The 24571-nt window shown below is 40.5% G+C and overlaps 6 protein-coding genes across 13 annotated transcripts in view; 3 read left to right on the top strand and 3 right to left on the bottom strand.

The window, feature by feature from the left end:
* LOC109542418 (regulating synaptic membrane exocytosis protein 2) overlaps positions 1–4370 on the top strand; it is a 41075-nt gene extending 36705 nt beyond the window's left edge. The window contains exons 20-22 of one of the 2 annotated variants that reach the window (XM_048662533.1): positions 1370–1504; positions 1585–1627; positions 1692–4370. In XM_048662533.1, coding sequence (XP_048518490.1) covers positions 1370–1504; positions 1585–1590 — 141 coding nt within the window. In that variant the 3' untranslated portion in view covers positions 1591–1627; positions 1692–4370. Of the gene's footprint in view, positions 1–1369; positions 1514–1584; positions 1628–1691 lie in introns of both variants that reach the window. The other variant, XM_048662534.1, reaches the window with a different exon arrangement.
* A 2275-nt stretch (positions 4371–6645) lies between these two features.
* LOC109542399 (importin subunit alpha-3) lies at positions 6646–11840 on the bottom strand. Its single transcript, XM_019911614.2, has 8 exons — positions 11534–11840; positions 10565–10925; positions 10167–10504; positions 9920–10108; positions 9721–9862; positions 9484–9668; positions 9104–9280; positions 6646–7519 (listed from the first exon to the last, which is right to left on the bottom strand). The coding sequence occupies exons 1-8, from the start codon at positions 11594–11596 to the stop codon at positions 7424–7426; spliced, it is 1551 nt and encodes a 516-aa protein (XP_019767173.1). The 5' UTR covers positions 11597–11840; the 3' UTR covers positions 6646–7423.
* A 260-nt stretch (positions 11841–12100) lies between these two features.
* LOC109542400 (cytoplasmic protein NCK1) lies at positions 12101–18702 on the top strand. Of its 3 annotated transcripts, none has more exons than XM_019911616.2 (7): positions 12111–12290; positions 15426–15591; positions 15669–15889; positions 15948–16158; positions 16212–16576; positions 16630–16764; positions 16821–18702. In XM_019911616.2, exons 2-7 carry the CDS (start codon positions 15477–15479, stop codon positions 17022–17024), a joined length of 1251 nt encoding a protein of 416 aa, XP_019767175.1. In that variant the 5' UTR covers positions 12111–12290; positions 15426–15476; the 3' UTR covers positions 17025–18702. The 3 variants fall into 3 exon arrangements, with proteins under 3 accessions (XP_019767177.1, XP_019767175.1, XP_019767176.1); XM_019911617.2 differs by lacking the exon at positions 12111–12290 and adding an exon at positions 12509–12692; XM_019911618.2 differs by lacking the exon at positions 15426–15591 and having other exon boundaries at positions 12101–12290.
* Positions 18688–20348, bottom strand: LOC109542381 (arrestin homolog). 2 transcript variants are annotated; one of them, XM_019911582.2, is made up of 7 exons: positions 20093–20348; positions 19767–20039; positions 19493–19716; positions 19285–19442; positions 19086–19229; positions 18897–19026; positions 18688–18843 (listed from the first exon to the last, which is right to left on the bottom strand). In XM_019911582.2, the coding sequence occupies exons 1-7, from the start codon at positions 20199–20201 to the stop codon at positions 18742–18744; spliced, it is 1140 nt and encodes a 379-aa protein (XP_019767141.1). In that variant the 5' UTR covers positions 20202–20348; the 3' UTR covers positions 18688–18741. The 2 variants fall into 2 exon arrangements, with proteins under 2 accessions (XP_019767141.1, XP_019767140.1); XM_019911581.2 differs by having other exon boundaries at positions 18688–19026; positions 20093–20294.
* Positions 20349–23414, bottom strand: LOC109542382 (zinc finger Ran-binding domain-containing protein 2). Of its 3 annotated transcripts, none has more exons than XM_019911585.2 (5): positions 23089–23414; positions 22942–23034; positions 22712–22887; positions 22438–22661; positions 21858–22379 (listed from the first exon to the last, which is right to left on the bottom strand). In XM_019911585.2, the coding sequence occupies exons 1-5, from the start codon at positions 23160–23162 to the stop codon at positions 22284–22286; spliced, it is 663 nt and encodes a 220-aa protein (XP_019767144.2). In that variant the 5' UTR covers positions 23163–23414; the 3' UTR covers positions 21858–22283. The 3 variants fall into 3 exon arrangements, with proteins under 3 accessions (XP_019767142.2, XP_019767144.2, XP_019767143.2); XM_019911584.2 differs by having other exon boundaries at positions 22936–23034; XM_019911583.2 differs by lacking the exons at positions 22712–22887; positions 22942–23034; positions 23089–23414 and adding exons at positions 20349–20574; positions 20629–20747 and having other exon boundaries at positions 21466–22379.
* An 80-nt stretch (positions 23415–23494) lies between these two features.
* The window catches only part of LOC109542383 (integral membrane protein 2A), a 3532-nt gene continuing 2455 nt past the window's right edge, over positions 23495–24571 (top strand). Inside the window, exon 1 of one of the 2 annotated variants that reach the window (XM_019911586.2) lies at positions 23495–23706. In XM_019911586.2, coding sequence (XP_019767145.1) covers positions 23623–23706 — 84 coding nt within the window. In that variant the 5' untranslated portion in view covers positions 23495–23622. The remainder of the gene's footprint in view (positions 23707–24571) is intronic. The other variant, XM_019911587.2, reaches the window with a different exon arrangement.

Raw genomic sequence — 24571 nt, forward strand, 5'->3', positions numbered from 1 at the left:
GCAAATTTCAACTTGCTAGTTATTTTTGTTTCAAAGTTAGGAATTTTTAAAAGAGAGCGAGCATCTCAGTAAAAACTGTTTTTTTCAAACTTTTTTTATAAAGTATGCAAAAATCAAGATTGAATGCGATTTTATTGAAACTTTTTGGGTCAGATGCGGAAAGTGTTAGCAATAAACTGTGAAAGTTTAATGTTTCTACTTATCCTCGCTTGGAATTGATAAATTTCGAAAAAAGAGCCAATGTGTGGGTAAAAACGGTTATCTTGACACTATAATTTATAAAATTCGCAAAAATCAGGATTAACTACGATTTTATTGAAACTTACAGGATTGGAAGGACCAGATGTTAGGAATGGAGTGTGAAATTTTCCAGTTGCTACTTGTTCTACATTGAAATCTGCAAATTTCTAAAAGAAAGCGAACGTCTTGTTATAAGCGCTTATTTCGAAACTTTTGATTTCAAAGTTTTGAAAATCAGGGATTGAATCCTATTTTATTGGAAATGGTTGCGTTACAAGCAAGAAGTATTTGCAACAGAATGATAAATTTTCAAGTTGCTACTTGTTCTTCTTCGGAAGTTACGAATTTTTGAAAACCGGCGTTAGTGTAGGTAAAAATTCTTACTTTGAAACCGTCATTTATAAAGTTCGCAAACACCCGAATTGAATGCGAATTTTACGCGTTATAAGCTTAAAGTCTTGGCAATGGGATGTGAAAATTTCAAGTTGCAGATTTGAAAGATTGTTGCAGAAAGTTATGAATTTTTTGAAGAAAGCGATCGCTAATTTCGAATTTATAAAGTTCCCAAAAATCCCAATAATACGCGATTTAATTGAAAATTTGCGCGTTAAAAGCCTAAAGTGTTGGCAATAGAATATAAAAATTTCAAGTTCCTACTTGTTGCCACTTGCAACTCACAAATTTCTAACTGATGGTGCACATTTAAGTAAAAACCTTTATTTCGAAGCTCTCATTTAGTCGATATAATTCGATGGTGATGCCGACGCCGACATTTGACTAAAAACCGTTCTATTTTTGAGAAAATCAGCACTTTCAAATTTAATCGATGTTTTAAAAATTTTGAAATGAGCGTAATGTTTTGCTCTGTAAAGCCCCAAACCTTCAGGCTTCAGTAAATCCCATGAAACGCTGTTCCATTGCTTTCAAAAGACGAGAAAACTTCGGAAATAAATCTGCAAGCTGAACATTTGGAAACTTGAGAAAGAAAACTTTAGAAATTAAGATTCAAACCAAGACAAGACCAAGCTCCAAACAAGTTCTCGTCCTTCCAACTTTTTTGCTGGTGGATGGATTTTAGTCTTCGACTGTTTAGAAAAGTTTTTGCTTAGTTCGCTGGTTAAATTTCCAGGTGACTGTTTGGGGCGATTATGGGCGAATCGAAGGCAAAAAAGTGTTCATGGGCGTCGCGCAAATCATGCTCGACGATCTTAACTTAAGCAACATTGTCATAGGCTGGTACAAGCTCTTCGGGACGACGTCCCTGGTTAGTAAGGTGCTTAATTTGAACTTCCCTAATCCAACCAACATCCCACATTACCCCGTCTAAATGTACGATTTTTTCAGAGATAAGGCCAACCACCCTGTGGAAATCAATCACTCTAAATCGGTAAGTTGCTGATAAGCAGAGCGGATTTATCAAAAATTTCAGTTCGTTTGTTGTTTGGTTTCAGTGTGGATGAACATTTGGCAGTGAGTTTCTAGCGGCGACATAAAATAAAAACAGTTTTACCAATTTTGTGCTCCAAATATTCCGAAAAACGATCCAGTTTACCAAAATATACACAGGACTATATAATCGTGAGGAATTCAACAGGAATATTTGGGGCACCCCGACACGAACTTGTTAAACAAATTAATTATATCAGAAAATTTATTATTGTACTGTTAAAACCAAAGTGATTTAAGAAGGATGGCGTAAATTCTAGCGAAGAGCGTAGCTTACGTAGGGTTCCTAGTGTAAATTAAGGAAAGTGAAAAATCGTATAAGTGTAGATACCACGCACACATACAGTTAGAGTGTCACCAAATCATATCGAAGTATTAATAATTATACAGGGCGACTTACATTAGCGAGTGATATAACTGGTTGGGCGCGTCTCACAGGCCCCGCCCATTTAACCATGAGCTTCGACAAGCTCTCTGTGTGCTTTATTGGAATTGATAAAAATGCTTTTTTACTTAAAAACAAACCTTAAGGTAGCGGCAAATTCGAGCCGTCATTGTACATTATAAATACTAGAAACGTTTATTCTCATTGGCCGTGAGTATTATTCGGTGATTTTGTGACCTTGCTCTTAATTCTCCTGATTGGTTGATGTCGACGAGGCTCCGCCTCCTTTAACAAAGCTGGCTTCTTGCACTCGCATTCAGTTTCTTTTTTAAGGTTCGAAACGTTTTTTGACTGAAATACTGTTATAGTGTTAAAGTTGTTTTGCGTTTGAGTCGTTTATTCAACCAAATCCTTGTTTTTTTGCAAATAAAATGACGTAGATAATGTTTTACATGTGGATCAGGCTCCGCCTCCAGCGGTTTCTGGCCTGTTTTCTCTCCTTCTATCGCGCGCTTTCATAATGCTGCCTTGTTGCACCCGCATTCAATTTTCCTTTCTAGCTGCAGAAGGGATTTTATTGGAAATACTGTTATAGTGTTAAAGTTGTTTTGCGTTTGAGTCGTTTATTCAACCAAATCCTAATTTTTTTGCAAATAAAATGTCGTACATAGAGTTTTACATTTGAATGAGGCTCCGCCTCCAGCGCTTTCTGGCCTGTTTTCTCTTTCTATTGCGCACTTTCAAGACGCTGTCTTGTTCCACTTGCACTCACTCCAAGCACTCCGCGAAAATCCTCAGTTTTTCTTGCAAATTTTACCGAATTTGAGTCTCAACTGTCTTCTATAAGTTTTGCATTCTGCTGATTGGTGGATGTTGGCGAGGCTCCGCTTTCAGCACCGTTTTTCTTTTTCAATCGCAGGCTTTAGTAACCTTGCCTCGTTGCTCTCGCTTTCAATTTCCCTTTCAACCTTCAAAAGGGATTTTATTGGAAATGTTGTTCAAGGCGTTTTTGCACCTGAGTCTTCTATTCAATCAAATCGTCGGTTTTTTATGCGAATTTTCCCTAGTTTGAGTCTCAACTATCGTGCATACTGTTATACATGTGGATCAGGCTCCGCCCTCGTTTTTTGCGAATAAAATGTTTTAAATTGTGCTGATTCGCTGATGTGGACGAGGCTCCGCCCCCAACGGTTTCTGGCTCGTTTTTCTCTTGCTATCGCGGGATTTTAAAGCGCTGCCTTGTTGCACTCGCATTCAATTTCCCCCTTAGGCTTAAAGAAGTATTTTGTTTGAAAATAGTGTTGAGGTTGGTTTTGCGTCTATCTTCTACTTAAATAAGACTTGGTAAGAGAAGAAACCGAATAATACCCAACAGGGCCTAAGATTGTATTATAACTAGCTAACCTCCAATTAATGAATTGCATGTGATAAAAGATGTTATGTTGGCTGTTAATTCCCCGCTTGTAACGGTTATTTCCGGATAAGTTGGAATTTTCCAGATCTTTCGTCAAACGACTGCACTTTTGAGGCCCCGAAAGGCCAAAAGCCGGATTTTTCACTTGGTTTGTAAAGTTTACACGTTTTGATCGCACCGCCATGTGATGGGTTTCCAAAGTGGGCGGATTACCATAAAAGAACCAAAGAAAACCAATTTGAACCTGTACAAAAAACATCGATGTTAATGCGAACTTTTTTATTGAAACTAGAAGGGAAGATTCTGAATATTCATTATTACTAAAGTCCGTGTATATTGCAGCACTTTTATATTTCTAGTTGTTTTTACCTTAAGTGTGTAGACTCTTTTTATTGTTGCCTGATGAAAAAAAAACGATGTTAGTATTTACTGGTTTGGGGTTTTTGTTTGGTGAAACTTGGACAAGGCCAAGTTTGCGTGTAAGTCAGTAGACAGTTTTTTTGCGTAAAATTACCAATAGAAGCTTCAATTGCTTGCAAAGACTTTTCGAAAATATTACCAACCATTCAGGCAGAGAACTCATTCAGGATGCTGTAAATTATTTTCCTTATTCACCTCAACAGGGCGCATACAACATTTAAACCTATTGAAAGTTGTATTCGTTTACTACCCAATTAAGCCGCTACTTCACTTGGTTCACTTGAGAGAATCACGTTTGTGAGTTACTCAAATGAACGGTGATTTTTCGGTCCTCACCAAATTGCGCATATCATTGGAGTGCATATGTAAAAGTCCACTGAATGTCCGTCTTGATTCGTTTACTATCGACTGATGTATCCCATTATTCAGCCCATTGGGCAAGACAATAAATGAATGATCTAACGAGAGAAGGGTTTTATTTGCCTAAATCCCTACAAGCACTGCAATAGCCAACACATTAAACCCAAAAAAGTCACAGAAAGATGCGGCAAAACTTTGCCATTAAGCTCTGTTTTAATTGGGGTTTGTTGTGCCCATTTATTGATTGGATTTCCGCGGGTGAAAAGCTCTTAAAACGCTGCCCAAAAAGTAATTGCACTTTTGAAATCGATTTTTTTACGGGCCTCAAAGCACCTCAAGGGTCCAAAAGTCAACGCGTTTCGAGCTGCTGAATCGAATGGTACCATCAGAATCGCAAAGCATCGTTAAAAATTGTTTCTTCGTTATTTTCTGTTTTAAATTGTATACTTTTTCATGTGTTTTGAGCTGCTAAATCGCCGGACAGCATATTTTTTCATGATTTATTATTTAGGCTTTTTAAGAACAATTTGCACGCTTTTTCATATTCAAATGTATTTTCCCCATTTAGAAGAAATTTCTTGCTACGCAGGGCTTTCTCAAAATCACAACCGATTTGAAACAATCTGACGGGGTTTTTTTATTGGTTTCTTCCTCACTGGATTTTTCTTTTTGTTTATCTTTTTTGATTCATTTTTTTACATCAACAATTTGTATCATCAGTTTCGCGAAGCATCGTTCAAATTTTTTTCTTCTTCATTTTCTGTTTTAAATTGTACACTTTTTCATGTGTTTTGAGCTGCTGAATCCAGTTGAGCGCATATTTTTTCATGATTTGTTATTTAGGCTTTTTAAGAACAATTTGCCCGATTTTTCATATTCAACTGTATTTTCCCCATTTAGAAGACATTTATTGCTACGCAGGGCTTTCTCGAAATCACAACCGATTTGAAACAATCTGACGGGGTTTTTTATTGGTTTCTTCCTAACTGGATTTTGCTTTTTGTTGATATTTTCTTTGATTCATTTTTTTACATCAATAATTTTAAAATTAAGAATAAATGCCTGTCCACCTTTGTCATTTCCTGCGATATCTCAAAAGTTCATTGCCATATTTTTGTCATTTTTTAAAGTCTATTTACTTGTTAAGAACAAAACATTTTTTCTTCAGTTCGTGTCGTTCGATATTTGTTAATCTTCGATTTCGTCTTGAAAATGCAGCAGTTTTTGATCATTTTTCTTCTTGTACGCGTGTGTTAACATAATTAATTATGTGCGTTTGCTTTATTATTTTTTATGCGTTTTTTCACAATAAATTAGAAAATTTTTTTATCATACTGCACTGAACAAATTGGCGCTTTTTTAATCGCAAAAGCGTTGCAATTGCATCTTTCATATTCAACTGTATTTTTTCCCATTTAGAAAACATTCCTTGCTCAAAATCACTACAGATTTGCATTAAACTCAATGAGTTTTTCAAAGTTATACTTTGAATTAATAATTTTTTAAATTACAAAAATTCTTATTGTCCACTTTTGCTGTCTTTTTTCAAACGTCGATTTTCAAGAAGATTTTTCCGCAAACATTAAATTTTCCTTGATTTTGTCCTGGAAACGAAGTGATTTTGATTCGGTCAAAAATACATTTCAGTCAATCTGATTATTTGTTGACCACAAATATGTTGGGAGAATTTTTAGAAGGTTTTTGAACAATTCGTTTCGTTCGATCGTTAAATCTGTCTAAGTGTGTGCTTTATGATATTTTTATGGGCTTTTTACGGACATTTTGATCATATTCCAATGAACAAGTTGGCGTTTTTTCCCGTCGCGCAAAACTTCTTCGATATCAGCCGGAATGTTTCACAATTTTTATAGAATTTGCAGTCAAAACATTTTTCTTTTAGGGCTTTTAAGGTTGCAAGAAAATTATCGGCTTTTTTACCAAATTTTCAAGTTTTAATACAGATTTCTACATAGCTTTTTTTATCACTAAATTCAAAAAAAAAAATTCAGCGCACCGCTGGATTCATCAGCTCAAAACACATGAAAACAAATAATTTAAAGCTAAATTGAATGATTATGGTCGTTTCAGGTCAATGATTTGGGTCATTTCTCAAGGTTTTCGAGGATTCTGCAGCTCAAAATGAGTAAGAAAAAAATGCCTCAACATTGAAAATCCGAAATTTAAACCGGTTTTGAGAAGGGTAAACAAATTAACACGTTTTTCCCGTATAAAAGCAATGGAAAACTTTCGGTGTATTGAGGCACGGTGATAAATCGATTTTAAAGGTCCAATTCCTTTTTGTACAGGGTTTTTCGAGCCTAGTGGTGCGGTCTTTGCCCAAGGAATCATTAAGGAGAGAGGATACAAATAAAGAAATGGGTAGTACGAATTTTTTTATTGTTGGCTAAAGATAAATCTAAGTATATATATCATAAATATATTGACAGATCCTAATAAAGATACCTCAAGGGCTCGGTATCGCATTAACTAAAATTATGGTAAAAATAACTGAAATAAATGTACAGGGCGCTTGGGAAATATTGCAACAAAAAATCGTTAAAATCAAAAAAAACTTACCCATCATTTCGAATTTAATAAAAATGTTTTGCAACATTAAGAAACCACCCTGTAGATGTAGTGCACATAAATAGAACAGAACTGGAGACAGAAGGAGGACGAGTCGCTAGGATTTCCAACATATTATTTAGTGAAAGGTTAATTGAGAACAATATTATCGTCCGATATGACCGTTTTATTATTGATTAGCTCTAGATATAAAGCACTTACAGCGAAATCAAATAAGAAAATTGTCATTATTAATTACAATTGAAAATTATTTTCTGCCAATCAGCCAAGCCTCATTCCCGTCCTTTTCAATGCAATGTACGTTCACGTCAAATAGTAAGAAAAAAACAACGGCCTATATACAATCAATGGCCGCGCGTTTGCGTTCAATTAATACGAAACTGAATGAAACTTCTAAAAGCATTCAAAGGAAATTTCGCTAGTCAAACTCATGAGATCTCGCATTAAATTAATTGCCCCGAAATATATGTACATGTTGAAATGAACGTACATGACGTGTTCTAGTATGTTTCAAAACCAAACAAGAAAAGCGGAAGAGTCGTAGTCAAGCAAGAGTTGCCTAATCCAACCGATCAAAACTTAAAGCCCTCATTGGGCACGTTCGTGTTCGGATCAAAGTTGAATTCACCATCGGCTGCACTTGGCACCAAACTCGGATCATCTTCAGCCTGGAAATCAATACGCTTTTTAACTGAATTTAAGTCAAACTTGATTAAACTGGATTAATATCCTTGAAAACGGAAAGTTTAACATCATTTTCTTTTAAAGATTTAAAAATTATTTAGTTTTCTTATACTCATCAAGACTTTTTTCTTTGGACTCTAAATAGGTCCAACTTTCGACATGAGAAACGTGTTCTTCCTTTCTTCTTTCAGACAGTTGAGCCACTTTTTCTAATTTAAATGGCTCCAGATTCCAGCTTTCCAAGCTTTTTTCAAGTAAGTTTGATAGAGAAAACCCGAAGATTGTTCTTCCAATTTTTAAACTTAAAATCAGTATAAAACTCAGCACTTTTTTGGATAAAAATTCGTCAACAAATGTCACAATTCTTCAATACACTTGAAAAATCAAATTGTTCTGGTTTTTTCAAAAATTAGAACACTGTACGGAAATTGAAGTTTTAGTTCTTTTTTCTCCGATACATTTGCGCATCTTTTTCCTACTGAACTGGTCACAACCTTCAACCTTTTAAAAGTGTGTTTGATTGAAGAAAACCGTACATGTTCTTCAATTTTTTGAAGAGTTAAAATAAGTGAAAAACTGTGAAAAAATTCTACAAATCACTTGAAAAATCAATTTTTCTATGGTTCTTATATTTTTTAGATTGAAAATCTATGAAACAACAACAAAATAAACTTTTGCGACAAGAAATCTAAAGTTGTCGTTTTTTTCTCTTTGAGCGTATTTGATAGGAGATCGCCGGCATATACTCATAAGGCGAAAAAACGTTTGAATTTTTCAATAAATGCTTCAATATACCATATGATAAAATTGTAATATACTAACAAATTATGGAAATGGGGGAACAAACCCTCGCTTTTTTGCCATTTCGGGTTTAGACTTTTTAACAAATTAAATCTAAAATTGCAAAAAAAATTGTATTTTTTCTTGTATTGAATAATTAATCTCATTCAAACGACAACGAAAAAATCATACAAATAAAACCAGGGAAACTAGACCAAGTTTGGGTATAAACTAAACTAAAATTTTTGCTTGATTTCGACATTTCATTTTTGCCTCCTCAATAAAGTCTCCTATCAAAAAACGTCGTCGAGAAAAGTTTCTCGTATTTTTGCAAGCAAATTGTTTTTTGCCAAATATAAATGAGAATATAGAAAAAGTGAAATTCTCCTTCACTGAGTCCCTAATGGAAAAAACCCAAGAACCAGCCATGGAAAATCATTGGAAACTTCCGCCAAACTTTCCAACTTATTAATGGTAACTTTTCGTACCAGAAAATGTTCCATTAACATCGAACTGCCCCTCGCAGTTCGGTCCAAACATTCTTGTAAACAATGAAAACTGCGTGAGTAAAGCGAAGCTATCAAGCATTTCGCTGGATTGATAATAGAAATCGTCAGGAAAACGATTTAGATTTTTCCAATCAGTAGATTTCCGCATCAAACAACAGATATTTAAGAAAAGTTAATGATAACATTTAGAGAAGCGATCAAATGTACTGCTGTAAATTTCTGACAGAGCTTTTTGCGAGAACTTTTTTCCTCTGCAAGAACAAACAAAAGATTACTTACATCGCCGCTGAAATATTGCTCAATTATTTCATAGGCCAACTTGTAAATGTCGACATTGTCATGGCTCTGGAGCGCTTCGATTTTATCCAAGCCGCTACATTCCTCTATCATGGCGCAAAGTTGTTCTACTTGAGGTCCGGCCATTTTAAGCATGTTGTTTATGCCGTCCAAAACAACCTAAAAGCAACAAAAAAAGCGATTACAGGCCGAGATCAAATCTTTGCTTATTTAACCTGGCAAATTGCGCAAAACTAGAAACTTTCTAAGCTTTATATCGGCGATTGAAAGTTTTGCAAACAAAACAGTGAAAATCCGAACCGAAATCGTGCATTTTCGAGCATGAAGAGCGCAAAAAGTGAATGTGTTACAGCAGCACTTACTTGAATGACTGTAGCATCTTTACAGTTGAGCAAATCGCAGAAAGGCGGTATGACGCCGTCTTGAATCAATCGACCAACCTGCTCCTTGTTGCCGCCAATAGTTAAATTCGAAATGGCCCACGCTGCCTCCTTCTGAGTCTGAAAGTCGCCTTTGCTGAGGTTATAGATGATTTTAGGCAGAAGCCCTAAAACAGCAGTTTTTTTAACCCAGCTCCAACAGATCAATGGATATCCTACCGGCATTTATAACGGCTTGAACTTGACGTTGATTGCCGGCAGTGATATTGGACAAAAACCACACAGCTTCTTTGCAAATCTTGTCTTTCGGGTGGGTTAACAAGGCAGGGAAGTGAGAGAGGGCATCGCAATTCAAAACCACCTGAAAAATGGATATTAGAACTCGACTGTGCTTGAAATGCTGTTTTTCAAACCGTACCTGCGTTTGGTCATCAGTGCCTGTCACAATATTGCCGACTGCCCTCAAAGCGGCAGTTTGAACTTTCACTTCTCGGTGGCTCAAGAGGGGAATCAGCTTGGGCACAACCCCACTGTCTATGACCATCTGGATCTGCTCATTACCACCATCAGTCAAATAGCTCAAAGCCCACACCGTGTCCACTAAAATCTGCAAACAAATTGTTCAGTTTAACCAGGCGAAAAATCAGAACGAAGAAACAACTTACATTTACATCCGAGTGATGTATCAATGCGCTGAGCGCTGGCAACAGCTCTTCGATGGTGCGGATTGGAGGCGCAGGGTCTTTATTCCTACATAGATTGACAATCACCCACGTAACATTTCTGAGAAATGAGATGGGAATTTCGGGCTTTATAAAGGACAAAAGCGGTTGAACAACGCCCAATTCAATAACATAGTCTCGTAAAACTGGCCCATCTCCAATTATGTTCCCCAAAGCCCATACTGCTTGTTCGCACACGTTCTGATGAGGAGAATGCAGCAGCATAAGGAACAGAGGAACCGCTCCGGATGCAACCACTTTATTCGTTTGAGCCGATGTGCCTGAAACAAGTTTTAAAAAAACCCTCAATCATCCTCAAAATGAATATTGAAACCACATACCGGAGGCAATGTTTGTTAAGGCCCATGCAGCCTCGAATTGCAAGGGCGGGTTGTCGTGTCGTTCTAAACATGTGACTAAAATCGGCAAAATTCCGCTTTGGATCAGCGCATCTATTGGAGGGTTTCGATCGGAAGATAGCAACTTCCTTGCGGATTGAACAGCGACCAATTGGATGTTCGGGTTGTCTGCTCCCGCAGCTTGGGCCACCAATTGCTCCAAATTTATGTTGGAAAGATTCTTGTCGACATCATCTTCGTCAGTCGAGTCGATCAGTGGCACGTTGCGACGCTTCTGTAGCGTTTCTTCCCGTTTGTTTTTCCGAAGTTCGATGGTAACTTCGTTGCGCCGCCTTCGCATTTCCTGCAATTAGGTCCAAAGGTTAGCAGTAGAAGAATGTTGAGGAAGACCAGAGAATGTGAAACAGTATTGACAACATTCAGAACTCTATAGAGGATCGATGATTCAACTTTAATTAATTAAATGAACACCCAAGACCATAAAAACTGGGTGATTTTTTCAATTTGTCCCGTTTGACAAATAGGGCGGTAAGTGAAAAAGGAGAATTTAAAGCCAGGATGACTATTGAAAACTGAACCGAACAAGACAGCTAAAGGCCCCCACTGGCAGGTTTGGAAGGGCCCTAAACGAATCCGCAGCGCTACGTAAACCAGACCAGTCGCTGATAAAGGCCTGTCATACTTGTAGGTGGCCTAAAAAAATGCCCCAAAAAACGGCACTATTTCGTCCCGGTAGCATCCACATAGGCCTGAAACGAACAACGACGCAATAACCCCAAAAATAACAATGATCAAGTGAAAAAATGTTACAGAAGAATGTGGATCCAGGTGATGGCCACTGACCAACACGTATTGATAGCAACGGATGCGCAACGCGCAGGGCTTCGCTAACACGCCCCCCTAGAGCCGCGGGCCCCCTGAAAACGTCCAGATCATCGAGCTAATACTTACATCTTGATCTTTGCCTTTGTTCTTGAAGTTTTGTAGACGACTCTTGTTACTCAGGTCCGCCATTTTTCGGAAATTTGACAACTAAAACACGAGGTAAAAGCCGGCGCTTGAACGCGTCCCGATACTAAATGCGATGGTTTAGCAGCTATTTACAGGACTTGGGAATATTCTACGACTGGATAAACGGCTTTTTACCCGATCAACACAACCTCATGATTCATAATAGCAAATTGATTGCAGTTCTTTGATGGCGATCAAGTGCCTGGATGCGTCTACTGGCACATACCATGTGTTTTTTTTTGTGTCTGACATCCATTGTTATCTCTGTCTCGCTCTTGATTTCGCTCTTCAACGTTTTAAGGCCTAGGTTTAATTATTTCAAAGGCCTCAATTTTTTCAATTCTGGAAAAATTTAGCTTAATTAAAATAGGCCGCAAGTTTCCCTCAGCACTAGAAGTCAATTACTAAATTCATTAATTACATAATACTTTGTCTCACTCACACCAGCAGAGCCAACGCGTAAAACCCCGATACTCCGGAGAGTATTCCTCAATCCAGCTAGGGCAAAGAGCGCCATCTGTGCCCAAGCCGCTCGCTCGTTTGATTGAAGTGTGATGTTTAGCCTTTTCGGAGTTTTAAAGGGGATTTTTAATTGTTTTTATTAAGGAAAACCGCCCCTCTGTTCCGTTCCCATCGATTTATGCGGCTCTTCTACCCACTTATGTTGGATTCTGGACCATGTCTAGCCTAAAATCTGGTAAGTTGCGCTCAATCTCGGCCGTTTTACTGCCTGCAGACCTAGTGGTCCCACCCCCAGGTGATCATTCTTCCTATGGGTACAAGAAAATGCCATACATTCATTCTTGGAAGCTTAGTAATTGTTTGTTTACGGTGTATGTAGTTTGCATGATCATTCCTAAGTGTTTCCCGGAATTGTTTCGTTGTAATCTATTTGCTAGATTAGCCCTAGTCAGTAGTTAGATACAGGGGTACATGGTTTGTTGTGAAACGAAACTTTCGTCCAGTGGAGGCCGCATCACTGCCGTTCGACGGTTTTTTTGTTTAACTACTTGGGTTCCATTCAGGCAAAGCCCCAGATGCATCGCAGCAATTGCCCCTCTGTAGTTTTAAGCAAAATTACCCAGTAATCTTGCTTCAGGTTGGTCAATCAAACTCATTCGAAGTTTTATTCCTTTAAATTCCCAACAATTTTGAATAAAACAGACAAATCCAACAGAAAGAGCGAAACAGCAAGTGAATACAAGAGCTGCAATTCAAAAAAACATGCTTAGGCAGAATAAACAGAGGTCCATTGGAAGAGCGAATCATCAAGAATACATATAAAACTACGCAAAACGATTAAATAAATCGAAAAAGGCTTAGGAGATGTGGTTGAAAGAACAATGCGAGGAACTGGAATAGTATCAACGAAAAAGGAAATAGCTTACGCAAAAGGAAAGTTAATTACAGAAGTCAACAACAAAAACAATGGAGCCTGGCGGAAAAAATATAATCCAGACTTATGCTTCGTTTCAACAGCCGCTTTCGGCATGGATTTAGACGAGCTTGAGTGCAATAGATGAATTTGTCAATCTGAAGAAAACTGCAACTTTAAGTTCCAGGATTTGGTCTCCTAAAAAATCAGGATTTGCTTGGGTTTGAGCGAAATTTTGTCCATTTGCTGCTTGATGTCTTCGCTAGACCCTGTATAAGCTCTGGGTTTTAATTCGGTTCCGTAGGTTTTTTAGATTTTTTTTAAGGCGGGCTGGCGTTTGATAAAAACTGCAACAGTAAGCTTAAGGGTTTAGTTTCTTAAAAAATTAGCATTTGCTTGGGTTTCAGCGAAATTTTGTCCATTTGCTGCTTGATGTCTTCGCTAGACCTTGTAGAAGCTCTGGGTTTTAATTCGGTTCCGTAGGTTTGTTAGAATTGTTTTTAAGGCGGGCTGGCGTTTGATGAAAACTGCAACTTTAAGCTCCAGGGTTTAGTCTCCTAGAAAATCAGTATTTGCTTGGGTTTGAGCGAAATTTTGTCCATTTGCTGCTCGATGTCTTCGCTAGACCTTGTAGAAGCTCTGGGTTTTAATTAGGTTCCGTTGGTTTTTTAGAATTTTTTTAAGGCGGGCTGGCGTCTGATGAAAACTGCAACAGTAGGCTTAAGGGTTTAGTTTCTTAAAAAATTAGCATTTGCTTGGGTTTCGGCGAAATTTTGTCCATTTGCTGCTTGATGTCTTCGCTAGATCTTGTAGAAGCTCTGGGTTTTAATTCGGTTCCGTAGGTTTGTTAAAAATTGTTTTTAAAGCGGGCTGGCGTTTGATGAAAACTGCAACTTTAAGCTCGAGGGTTTAGTCTCCTAGAAAATCAGTATTTGCTTGGGTTTGAGCGAAATTTTGTCCATTTGCTGCTTGATGTCTTTGCCACACCCTGTAGAAGCTCTGGGTTTCAATTCGGTTCTGTTGTTTTCTTAGAATTTTTTTAACACGGACTGGCGTTTGATGAAAACTGCAACTTTAAGGTCTAGGGTTTAGTATCTTAAAAAATCAGCATTTGCTTGGGTTTGACCGAAATTTTGTCCATTTGCTGCTTGATGTATTCGCTAGACCTTGTAGAAGCTCTGGGTTTTAATTTGGTTCCGTTGGTTTTTTAGAGTTTTTTTTAAACGGGCTGGCGTTTGATGAAAACTGCAACTATAAGCTCCAGGGTTTAGTCTCGTACAAAAATCAGCATTTGCTTGGGTTTGACTGAAATGTCCATTTGCTGCTTGATGTCTTCGCTACACCCTGTAGAAGCTCTGGGTTTCAATTCGGTTCTGTTGTTTTCTTAGAATTTTTTTAACGCGGACTGGCGTTTAATGAAAACTGCAACTTTAAGGTTCAGGGTTTAGTCTCTTAAAAAATCAGCATTTGCTTGGGTTTGACCGAAATTTTGTCCATTTGCTGCTTGGTGTATTCGCTAGACCTTGTAGAAGCTCTGGGTTTTAATTTGGTTCCGTTGGTTTTTTAGATTTTTTTTAGACGGGCTGGCGTTTGATGAAAACTGCAACTTTAAGCTCCAGGGTTTGTCTCCTACAAACATCAGCATTTGCTTGGGTTTAAGCGAAATTTTGTCCATTTGCTTCGCTACACCCTGTAGAAGTTCTGTTCTACACCCTGTAGATGTCTTCGCTACACCCTGTAGAAGCTCTGAGTTTCAATTCGGTTCCGTTGGTTTTTAAATTTTTTTTTAAGGCGGGCTGGCGTTTGATGATGCAACTTTAAGCTCCAGGACTTAGTCCTCTTAAAAATCGGTCTTTGCATTCGAGCGAAAATTTGGTCTATTTGTGGCTTGATGTCTTGGTTACACCCTGTAGAATTTCTGTATTTGGTTTCGACCTAGTTGTTCGTTGACGATTTTTTTGACGGCACATTTTTCAAAAGTTTGAAAAGAATTGGCCCAATTATAAAACTACATTATTTAGGACACATAAAGAGGAGATCGAAAAATGCTGCCAAGAATAGCAATGAATGGTTAAGAAAATCTGAATTGGAGGATTTGTTAGCTCATTGGACTTTTTCAAAGCAGAAGTCAATGAAGCGAGAAGGGTAGCAGTGATGAGTACGAATGTTCTATGCAAGTTGCACTCAAAGAACGCTAACAAATAATAGGGACTTTAAACCAGCTAAACTATTCAGCCTTGTAAACTTGTCCGGCTAAGAAACTGAACACACAAAGTCCTGAGTTTTACACATTTTTTTCAGAACTTTCTAGTTAGCCAATTATTGATCCCAAGGAAAACCCCACAACATCCTGCCTATCAACCAAGAGCTTCCCTACTAAACTCCCTGTGGTGATGGCATTAAACCGTCCAATCCTCCCAAGTAGCCTTTGAGACGTAAACGATTTCCTTGTTATAGCATAGAGGCATGTATGTTGGCTAGCACTTGGTAGTGTTGTGATTTGTGGTCATGTTGGAGACTCAGTCTATGCGCGGAATACCAGGCAGCCCTTGGCAATCGAACGCTAGTTACGCATCAAAACCCACCCCTGAGCAAATGGCTGCAGCGCCCAGTTACCGATATGGTAGGTGATTGGCTGCTAGGCATGAGCCTTTGCAAGGCTGTAAGCTGGGATTCAGCCCGACTTTGCGCTGTTTGCAGGCAAAACTAGCCAGGACGACATCTGCTATGTCGTGGCCAAATACGACTACGAGCATCAAGGGCCGCAGGAGTTGGATCTGCGCAAAAACGAGCGTTATGTGCTGTTGGACGACTCGAAGCACTGGTGGAAAGTGCAGAATTCCCGTAACCAAGCTGGCTACGTCCCGAGCAACTATGTGAAAAAAGAGAAGCCCTCCTTGTTTGACAGTATTAAGAAGAAGGTGCAAACGCTCAAGAGCCAGCGGGCCTCTTTGGTTTTAACGCATGCTATTTTGGCAGGTAAAAAAGGGTTCGGGGTCCAAAACGTTACCTTCGAGCAATTCGCCTTCACGCACAGTAGAATCTCCCAGTATGGCTAGACGGGCGGCAGCCGATCCTTCGGAAGCCATAGGAATTGCAGTTGTGAAGTACAACTACCAGGCGCAACAGCCCGATGAGCTCTCCCTAGTCAAAGGGTCGAGGATTCTGATCCTGGAGAAGAGCAACGATGGTAAACGGATCATAAATTCCCAAATCAACCCACTAAATTGCGAGAGTTTTCAGGATGGTGGCGCGGGCAAAGCAGCAACATCACCGGCTGGTTTCCGTCGAATTACACGCAAGAAGAAGGCGATCTTGATGACACGATGCATACCTATGCAATGGCGGAAAATGTGCTGGATATTGTGGTGGCTCTCTACTCATTCTCCTCCACCAATGAGCAGGAGCTGTCTTTTGAAAAGGGGGATCGGCTGGAGATTCTGGACAGGCCTCCTAGTGACCCTGAGTGGTACAAGGCCAGAAACTCCCAGGGCCAGATAGGTCTTGTGCCCAGGAATTATCTCTCTGAACTCTCCGAGTACTTGAAACGAGGCTTCCAAGACTCTGGCAAGCCTGAACGACTGGATTCTTCCATGGTTAGCTCTCAGGTAATTCAACTTTTCCAGGGTTGTTCCCCTTTAAAGGTTGCCGATGTTTTCAGGCCTCAATGATTGATAAGCCGCACATAATCGACAAACCGTGGTACTACGGACCGATCACTAGAAACGCATGTGATTCGCTGCTGAATCAGTTTGGGCACGATGGGGACTTTCTGATCAGAGACAGTGAAACCAATGTATGTGATTATCGCGGTTTCATTAGGAAATTGGTGATTTTTTGGGTTGTTTTCAGGTGGGAGATTACTCAGTGTCGTTGAAAGCACCCGGGCGCAACAAGCATTTTAGAGTCCACGTCGAGGGCGCCCTTTACTGCATCGGACAACGAAAGTTCCACACGCTGGATCAGCTGGTCGATCACTACCAACGAGCACCGATCTACACGAACAAACAGGGCGAAAAGCTCTACCTCGTCCGGCCTCTACCGAAAACAAAATAAGCATAAATCATGTAAATTAGCAGATTTTCCAGGCGTTGTTCGTGTTTGTGGCCAACAATGGCGGTAATTTTTCGATTTAGTTATATATCGCGTGTGCGTGTTTTCTTGGTTTTTCTTCGTTCAATTGCGAGTGGTTAGATAACTATGTTTAAGTGACTTCCATGCGAAATGCCAACGATTGCCATTGTTCCCATTTTAATTTTTTTCTTCGTTTGACTAAATTCCTGTCCTGTGTTTAAGCGGGCTTGTGTTCCGGCGATCTTTGGCATTTTTTCTTTACATTTGTATATCTGGTCATACTTATATCGTTCTGTTTATTTTTGTACATATTTGTAAGTTATTTTCTCTAGGTAAGGCTTAAATTAAGATAGTCAAGGATGTGAATTGTTTCCGAACCTCGACACGAAACAGTGCGTTTCTAATACTCAACAAGCTTTTTAGACCAATTTTGACTCATTCTCGTAGCTCTTGAGGGTTTGCTACTTATTTTCCTTACTGAGGGCAGCAGCCCAAGTCGTTTTCTCAAGTTTTTAAATTTGCTGATGTTTTATGCTCAAATGAAAGGTTGGTTTTCTCAAGCTTCGAAATACAGTTCTTAGATTGAACTTTTTTAATCACGAAAATTTCAAATTTCAACCCCTTATCTTGCAATTGATGAGTTTTTAAAGGCAAACGACGGAATGGAAATTGCAGGTTTTTGATGAAAGTTCTCAAATTTACAGCCATTTCGTACACGTTATAAATACAGTCCATTTTTTTCAAAGTTTAGATCTTTATCGTAATTTGCAACTATGGTATTTTAAAGACAAGCGGGTACAAGAAAATTGCAATTTTTATACGAAAGTTTTGGATATTTTTTAAAAATTAATGAGCATTATGTATTTGCTGCCACTTTGTACACACTGCAAATGAATCTTCTGTTATCTAGTTCCCAATTTCAGTCTTTTATCTGCAGTAGTTTGCAACTTCTGAATGTTCAAAGACAAACTTGGGTAATAGAAAATGCAGGTTTAAGATGGGGGTTAGCAAGTTACTCAAAAATCAATGAAAACTTGAAGTTTTCTGCGTTTTGTAGACATTACTAATGAAGCCTATTTTTCAAAATTTCAGTGTAGTGGTTTGAAAGTTACAAAGTTTTAAAGACAAAATTATAATTTTAAAACAAGTGTGCACATTTCTCAAAAATCAATTACCATTCTGCATTAGCTGCTATTGGGTACACACTAGAACTGAATAGAACTGAACCGTCTTTTACCTAATTTGCAAATTTCAGCCCTTTTCCTGCAGTAGTTGCACTTTAAAAGATTTTAAAGACAATCGCGCACAATATAAAATGCAAAACTGGTCCAATACTCAACAAGCTTCTTAGACCAACCCAAACCGCTTCGAGTAGTTCTCGAGAGTTTAACACAAAATTTCCTTTCCGAGGACAACAGCTGAAGCCCCAAGCCGTCCTTAAAGTGTGGTTGTTAACGTAAATCGGCCAGAATCATTCACATTCTTGCAAAACATTAGTCAAATAGGCACAATTAATGGTGCTCGTGCCACTTTGTACCAGTTTATGGAGCTTCAAGTATAATACTCGTATTATTGAGCTGAGCATACAACCATTCAGATTAAAGTTTCGTATTATAGCATATGATTTTATAAATAAAAAGCGAACTTCATTTACAGGGCCGATTATCGGTTTTATTTACGTCCCGTTTTGCAGGCAAACTTAGTCAAGTTCGGCGTCGAGTTCTGGTTCGATGGTGTCTTGCCTGAACATTTCCACTTCGGCCTGACTGTCTGCCTGCACCAGCTTCGGCTTGGAGTTGGGCTGAGCAGTGAAAATGGCATTTGCTGGGCTTGGCAGGAAAAATCGGAACCTACCTTGGGATGCATGAGGACAAACGGGAGCTCAGCAGCCAATTCTCCTCCCAGCGCCCCGAGATAGAGCTTCACTTTAACCGCGTAGGAGACAATGATGCCGAAGGCATCGCGTTGATCCGGACTGGCCAGTCTGAAACCCGAAATTTTCTTAGAAATGTTAAATTTCTGAGTTTAGTGGCTGGGATTTACAGTGTGGTGGACGCTAAGTTGGTGTCCAACTTCTTCAGCTGGCCGTCCAAAGCGATGCCGCGGCGGTCTTTATTGGAAGCCAGCAAGGGCAGCAAGTAGATGACCTTCTGCAAGCTGGAACCCGGATTTATCGGGCAGCCTTCCCTGGAAAACCCCCAGGTACACTCCAGCCCCCTTTAAAGCCTTACATCGTCCTTACTGGGTTTCGATGTTGGCCACCGTGGAGCGGTACTGGCCATTCTGGAACAGCACCACATCCACCCCTTGCTGCACCATGGCCTTCAGCTTCTTCACCACCTTATTGCTGTTGTTGCGAACGCAAACATTCACCGCAATCTTCTCGCCGTGATGGTAAACCTGCAGAATTTCTGCTAAGTTCCTGGAAGGAGCAAAAGCGCCGAACCCACTTGCTTGTCTAGGGACACTTCGAGTTCCAGCTCGCCAGGGCTCAGCATGAAGTCCTTGCGCACGACTGTGCAAGGCTGTTGGCCTTGTTTGGAGGGCGCGTACTGGATCTTCCTAATGGCCATTGAAACGGTGCTGCGCTTGTGGCTTCGATCAGTTTCGTGTTCCCCCACAAAGAGCTTCACGTAGTAGTGGACCCCGCACGGCTGCCCATCGTCCTCTTGCCCTAATCCGCCAAAACTCAATTTCGCATGCATGAAACGTCCAGCTCATTACCAGGTTGGAGGGTAACAGAAGCGGGAGCGCTGGGGGGCAAGGTGAATCGAAAAGGGAAGCAATTTTCTCCCAACTTCTTCCCCAGCCTGTCCTGCAACTTTGAGGTCTCATGTTTCTCTGGCGGCGGATACACTTGCTCAGAAGCCAGGAAAAGATCCTTTTGGAAGTTCAAGCCCATCACCTCGTCCTCTTCGCGTCCGTAGCGGAAGCTGCACACCACTTGCCCGAAGACTTTGCGCTCCTTGTATTCTTCGTCGATTACGACCACCCCATCTAAAACTCCAGGGATTGAGGAAAGCCTCCTTTAACTAAACATTAACACTCACCTATGGGCTCCACGCCGGAAATGTGATCCACAAAGTCGCGCTTACCCAAGTACATGGTAAGTTTCCCATTGGGGGCTTGTTTTTTGAACACCCGGAAGTTGAACACCATTTTGCCAACAAACTCCTACCACTAAGCGAAAACTAGCGGAGAACTCCCTTTATATGCGCGGGCCTTTAGGGCTTCCCTAATCCCATTAGGGCTCACCTACGCATTGCTTTGATGGATTAGGACAAATTGGATTCGGAAACTACAGGGGAGACTCAAAATCGCTCTATTCGTTCTTCAAGTTATAATAACCAGCGTCGTTTAGCAGGTCACGCAGCAGCTGTTGAATGGTCCTGCTAAGAGAGAAGCGGGGTATTTCGTTAGGCGAATGAACGCAGAGCTCTATAAGGGAAAACAACCGCTCTGGGGCCGCTTGGGGTGAGTGCAGCAGCCCTCCGAGCATCATGGGCCATGGTGCAGCAGGCGACAGGAAGAGCTGCAAGCAAAAGACATACAGTAATGGTAGGGTTGGTCAAATGCAGCCACTCACCCTGCATACTGCATAGATGTTATGGTCGCTGATCCGGCTGGCGCAAACTGAATCGCTGAAAAATGCGAATTCTTCTTCGGGCATGTATTGGGTATAGTGGGCAAGAGTTGCTGGTTGGTCTGTGGAATAGCAGAAGTAACGGTGTAAATCCAAGGTGTTTCCGATGAATGGCGCGCTATTGCGACTTGAACCGCGGAAGTTTTGAATCATTGCAATTGGTGAAGCCGTTTTTTGGAAAAATGGGATTTTTTTATTTGATTTTATATAAAATTGCGTATTTCAGCTCGTTGTCTGAAGCGGTTTGCTTTTGATGGATTTTAAGGCGAACGCGTATGATAGAAAATTGATTTTTTGACCGGACACATGAAATAATAGAAGTTTTCTTCATCAGCATTTAAAATTTCAGCTTTTTTTTCTGGCAACTTACTAATTTTAAACACAAGCGCACACAAACAAAAGTTCACGTTCTAGATAGAAATGTGAATTCTCCCAAAATCAATGAACATTGTAAAGCACTGCAATTTCGTATACATACATTAAAACTAAAGCTTTTTTAATCAGAATTTCAAGTTTCTGTCTTGAATGCGCATTTTCATCATTCTGACTATTTTCCAAAGGAAAAAGATAAGGCGAATTTATCCAAATCATTTCAGAGTTTAAAGCAGAAGAGCTTGGTCAAATTTTTGGTCTAAAAACCAATCTTCACATGTGCGTTTCGTTCGTTGTGCAACACGCACAACCGAACATGCAATTTTTAGGCGGAAGTTTGTAAAATGCCCAAAAATCAATCCGAACGCGTTTAATTTAATTAATTTAATTTAATGAGTATGGACAAACCAGAGTGAATCCCTTGCAAAATCCCATGCTCCAAATCGACGAAAGCAACGCTAAAATCCTGCAAGTTGACGGCCACATTATCAGGCGAAACGTCGGTCAGGTACAGCCTGAACTCCTCATGTCCACTGGTGAATTTATCAGCAGCTTGAAGCAGTTGAAGCGCTATGTGAGCTCGATGGTTCCAGTGCAGCAGCTGCACTTCGTTGAGCGGCACCCCGCAATTTTCCTCGACAGCCAAACGTCCGCAGTACCCGAAAAAATGGGGCACCGGCCATTTGTGCTCCTTCCGAAAAACCTCCAAAAGAAGCGGCTCTACATTCACGTTCAGCAATGTCCACAGATTGGCCAATTCTTTAGAGTTTTTAGAGGGAATGGCTTGAATCAGCTGCTGAGCAGTAGCCCGGTTGCATGTGTGGAAGTGTCTGCGGTTATCACTTAGAAGCGTCACTAAATCTTCCTGCTTAATCGCCTTTGGCTTTGCCTCACGGAAAACGTCCTGGTTGAGCAGGGAAAAAACTGCACAGTCCGCGAGTTTTTTCAGCACTAACTCCCTACCGTCCAGCTGGGCAAAGAACACATTCTTCACACTCACGAAATTAAACGCAACCTTCTGCAGGCTGTTGTATTGAAACGTGGCGTTTTCAAGGGCCGAGCAGAAGTCGTCGCCGTAGCAAAACGGGCAGGAGCTTCGCTCGCTTATGTCCAGCAGCGTTTTATTCCCAGTAAGAATCACTGCAAGCAAACAGGCCCCAAAAGGAACCAGCCACCACAAGCGACTCATTGCCTTCTAACTAAAATTGCAGATCTTGAATGGCACTTTACTCGTTCTTCCAGCCCTGTTGAAGAGCCTTTTGGCGATAAGAGCACAGTTCCTTTATCCACTTCTCCAAGCGAACCTCTGGGCTGGCAAACAACTGAAAGAACGCATCCATCAGCATCAAGAGCTCACCAATGAGTAAACCAGCTGCTTACCGCATGATGGAAGATGCTGTCTGGTTCCACTCGGTTCACTTCGGGCACTTTAATAGTTTGTTTATTCAGGTCGATCACTATGTTGCTCTTCACAGGCTTGCCGGAGCTGAAGGCCTTCGGCACAAACTTGTCCTCGTTGATTTGCTGGATGGTTTCACTATCAACAATCACGCAGTCGTCATCGTCATCAACGACCACAGGTTTGGGCTTATTGTTGGGTTTGCCTGAAAATCTGCCCCATTAGACTTCAGCTTACACTCAACAGCCAACTGACTCTTTTCAGGCCTCTTCTTCGTGCGGCTCCTGTCGCTGCTAGATGAACTGGAAGATGAGCTTCGCTTGGGCTTCGAAGTGTACTCCTTGATGTAGGACTTGGAGCGCGAACGCCTCGATCGGTAGCGATCTCTGGAGCGCCCCGCTCGGTGAGACCGCGACTTGGAAGTGTACGAACTGTATGGCATTTAAATAAGCACGTTGGCCGTTTGCCCATTTGCTTACCCCGACCTGGAGTAGCGCTCCTTGCTTCTGGATCTGCGATGGGACTTTTTTGCTGACCGCCGGTTCTTCCGGGAGTCTGATGAATCACTGGAGGATGTTCTGGATGGGCAAACAATTAATGCAAGTGGAAGCGAATAAGCCCGATAGCCGTACCTGTATCGAGAGCGGTTTTTTAAAGACTTATTGGAGCGCCTGTCGTTGTCCGAGTCGCTCGAATATTTGCCCATAGTTGATAAGGAGGGGCCCCAATCTCACATTGGGGTAGAGCGCGGGCAATTAGGGCGCTTCAGAACAAGTATGAGTACGACAGCTAACCTAAAAACTGGGTTATGTTGGGTGGGTAAACAACAGTAGCGTTGCCACGCCCAGTTCGCCAGCTGCGTTCACTTGCGAGTTAATTTGCTTCAGCCATTGAGAAAAGTTTGAGTTACTTTTTGGTATAACGGCTAATATGTACTGCGCCTCTAGTTTGACGGTAAACAATAAATAGAACTGGAAAAACATCGGCCCCAATTTCGTGTTGCCAAATGCCCCTGAAGAACAGCCAGCCAGGTGGACAGGTATTTGTTTTGGTGGATTGTCAGTTGTCAGTGTCAGTATCAGCAGGGCGTTTTGTTATTGATCTGGGTTGTGTTCCAAGTCCAGTGGATTTTTGCGCATTATTCCGAAAAGATCAACTAAGGAAAAATGACGATTCTAACAAAGCCATTTTCCGAGAAAAAGGATAATCTGGATGTGCCCTTAGTGGAGAATGACGCTGCACTTCCAGAGGTAAGAGTCCAAACTTCTAGATCCCCATTCAGACTCATCGCAATCAATAAACAGTGCTTTGTTGTGGCTACATGCATATCTAGGAGTTGGTTTGGGGCCTAGACACGCTCTAAAGTCCAGGGGGCCCCTCAGTGTCAAAGGTCAAAAAGTCACCTGCTTGAATAGGGTGTATGTGAATTAGGTGTGAATGTTGCTATGCGAGAATGACTAAGTGATGTTTGGCTGGAATGTTATCAAAACATCATAATTGTTTGATATTAACACACGACTTGAAACGTTGTGTCAAGGGACTGATTGCGAGAAATTTACACTGAACTGATCCAGGCTGGCATGCAAGTTATAAATAAATTATATTCAACTGCTGATTGCAGCAATCAATCGCACTTTGGGTAAAATTTATCATTCACTCAGTTCAAAGGCTTTGCGTAGCAGATTCTGCGTGCTTAAAACTTGCTTTTTGCTTTATTTGAATAATAAGCTTTCTTGTTCTTTTCTTAGTGGGGCTTCTATGACACTTACACTAAGGACGAAATTACGAAGTTTGTCTGAGTTACATGAAAAAACTGAATAGATGAAAAGGTCTTAATAGGGCTGTTTCGATTAGTCTGAACTGGGGATTTTCAGTTAAATCTTTATAAGGAGTTTGCATATTTAACGATCTTCGAGCATCTTATGATGGTTTAGGTTGCATCAGCTAGACCGATACTTTCCCCAGTGATTGAAAACTTTGTAAAATCACGGGTTGCAATCAGACCAGGGCTTGCCCTGAACGTCTCTTCAAAAACTGTCTCTGTTCTGATTCAGATCGCTTGAAAACGGCAGCAAATATCGCATTTACTGTAAGAACTGTTTGGAGAGAGCATTT

Source organism: Dendroctonus ponderosae, unplaced genomic scaffold (assembly GCF_020466585.1).
Source record: "Dendroctonus ponderosae isolate FM_Combo_2020 unplaced genomic scaffold, Dpon_F_20191213v2 Dpon_F_20191213_11, whole genome shotgun sequence".
Taxonomy (NCBI): domain Eukaryota; kingdom Metazoa; phylum Arthropoda; class Insecta; order Coleoptera; family Curculionidae; genus Dendroctonus; species Dendroctonus ponderosae.

Bases quoted from the DNA above. Each gene is read 5' to 3' on its own strand.
- LOC109542399 (XM_019911614.2), bottom strand. From the start codon at position 11,596: ATGGCGGACCTGAGTAACAAGAGTCGTCTACAAAACTTCAAGAACAAA. The intron at 10,109-10,166 runs GTAAGTTGTTTC...ATTTGTTTGCAG, and splicing joins TACATCACTCGGATGTAAAT to ATTTTAGTGGACACGGTGTG. The intron at 9,669-9,720 runs GTAGGATATCCA...CTGCTGTTTTAG, and splicing joins TCAAGCCGTTATAAATGCCG to GGCTTCTGCCTAAAATCATC.
- LOC109542400 (XM_019911616.2), top strand. From the start codon at position 15,477: ATGTTGGAGACTCAGTCTATGCGCGGAATACCAGGCAGCCCTTGGCAA. The intron at 15,592-15,668 runs GTAGGTGATTGG...CGCTGTTTGCAG, and splicing joins AGCGCCCAGTTACCGATATG to GCAAAACTAGCCAGGACGAC. The intron at 16,159-16,211 runs GTAAACGGATCA...GAGAGTTTTCAG, and splicing joins CCTGGAGAAGAGCAACGATG to GATGGTGGCGCGGGCAAAGC.
- LOC109542381 (XM_019911581.2), bottom strand. From the start codon at position 20,201: ATGGTGTTCAACTTCCGGGTGTTCAAAAAACAAGCCCCCAATGGGAAA. The intron at 20,040-20,092 runs GTGAGTGTTAAT...CTGGAGTTTTAG, and splicing joins TTCCGGCGTGGAGCCCATAG to ATGGGGTGGTCGTAATCGAC. The intron at 19,443-19,492 runs GTGGGTTCGGCG...GAAATTCTGCAG, and splicing joins AAGTGTCCCTAGACAAGCAA to GTTTACCATCACGGCGAGAA.
- LOC109542382 (XM_019911583.2), bottom strand. From the start codon at position 22,246: ATGAGTCGCTTGTGGTGGCTGGTTCCTTTTGGGGCCTGTTTGCTTGCA. The intron at 20,748-21,465 runs GTTTGTCCATAC...GCTATTCCACAG, and splicing joins TTTGCAAGGGATTCACTCTG to ACCAACCAGCAACTCTTGCC. The intron at 20,575-20,628 runs GTGAGTGGCTGC...TTTTGCTTGCAG, and splicing joins ACATCTATGCAGTATGCAGG to CTCTTCCTGTCGCCTGCTGC.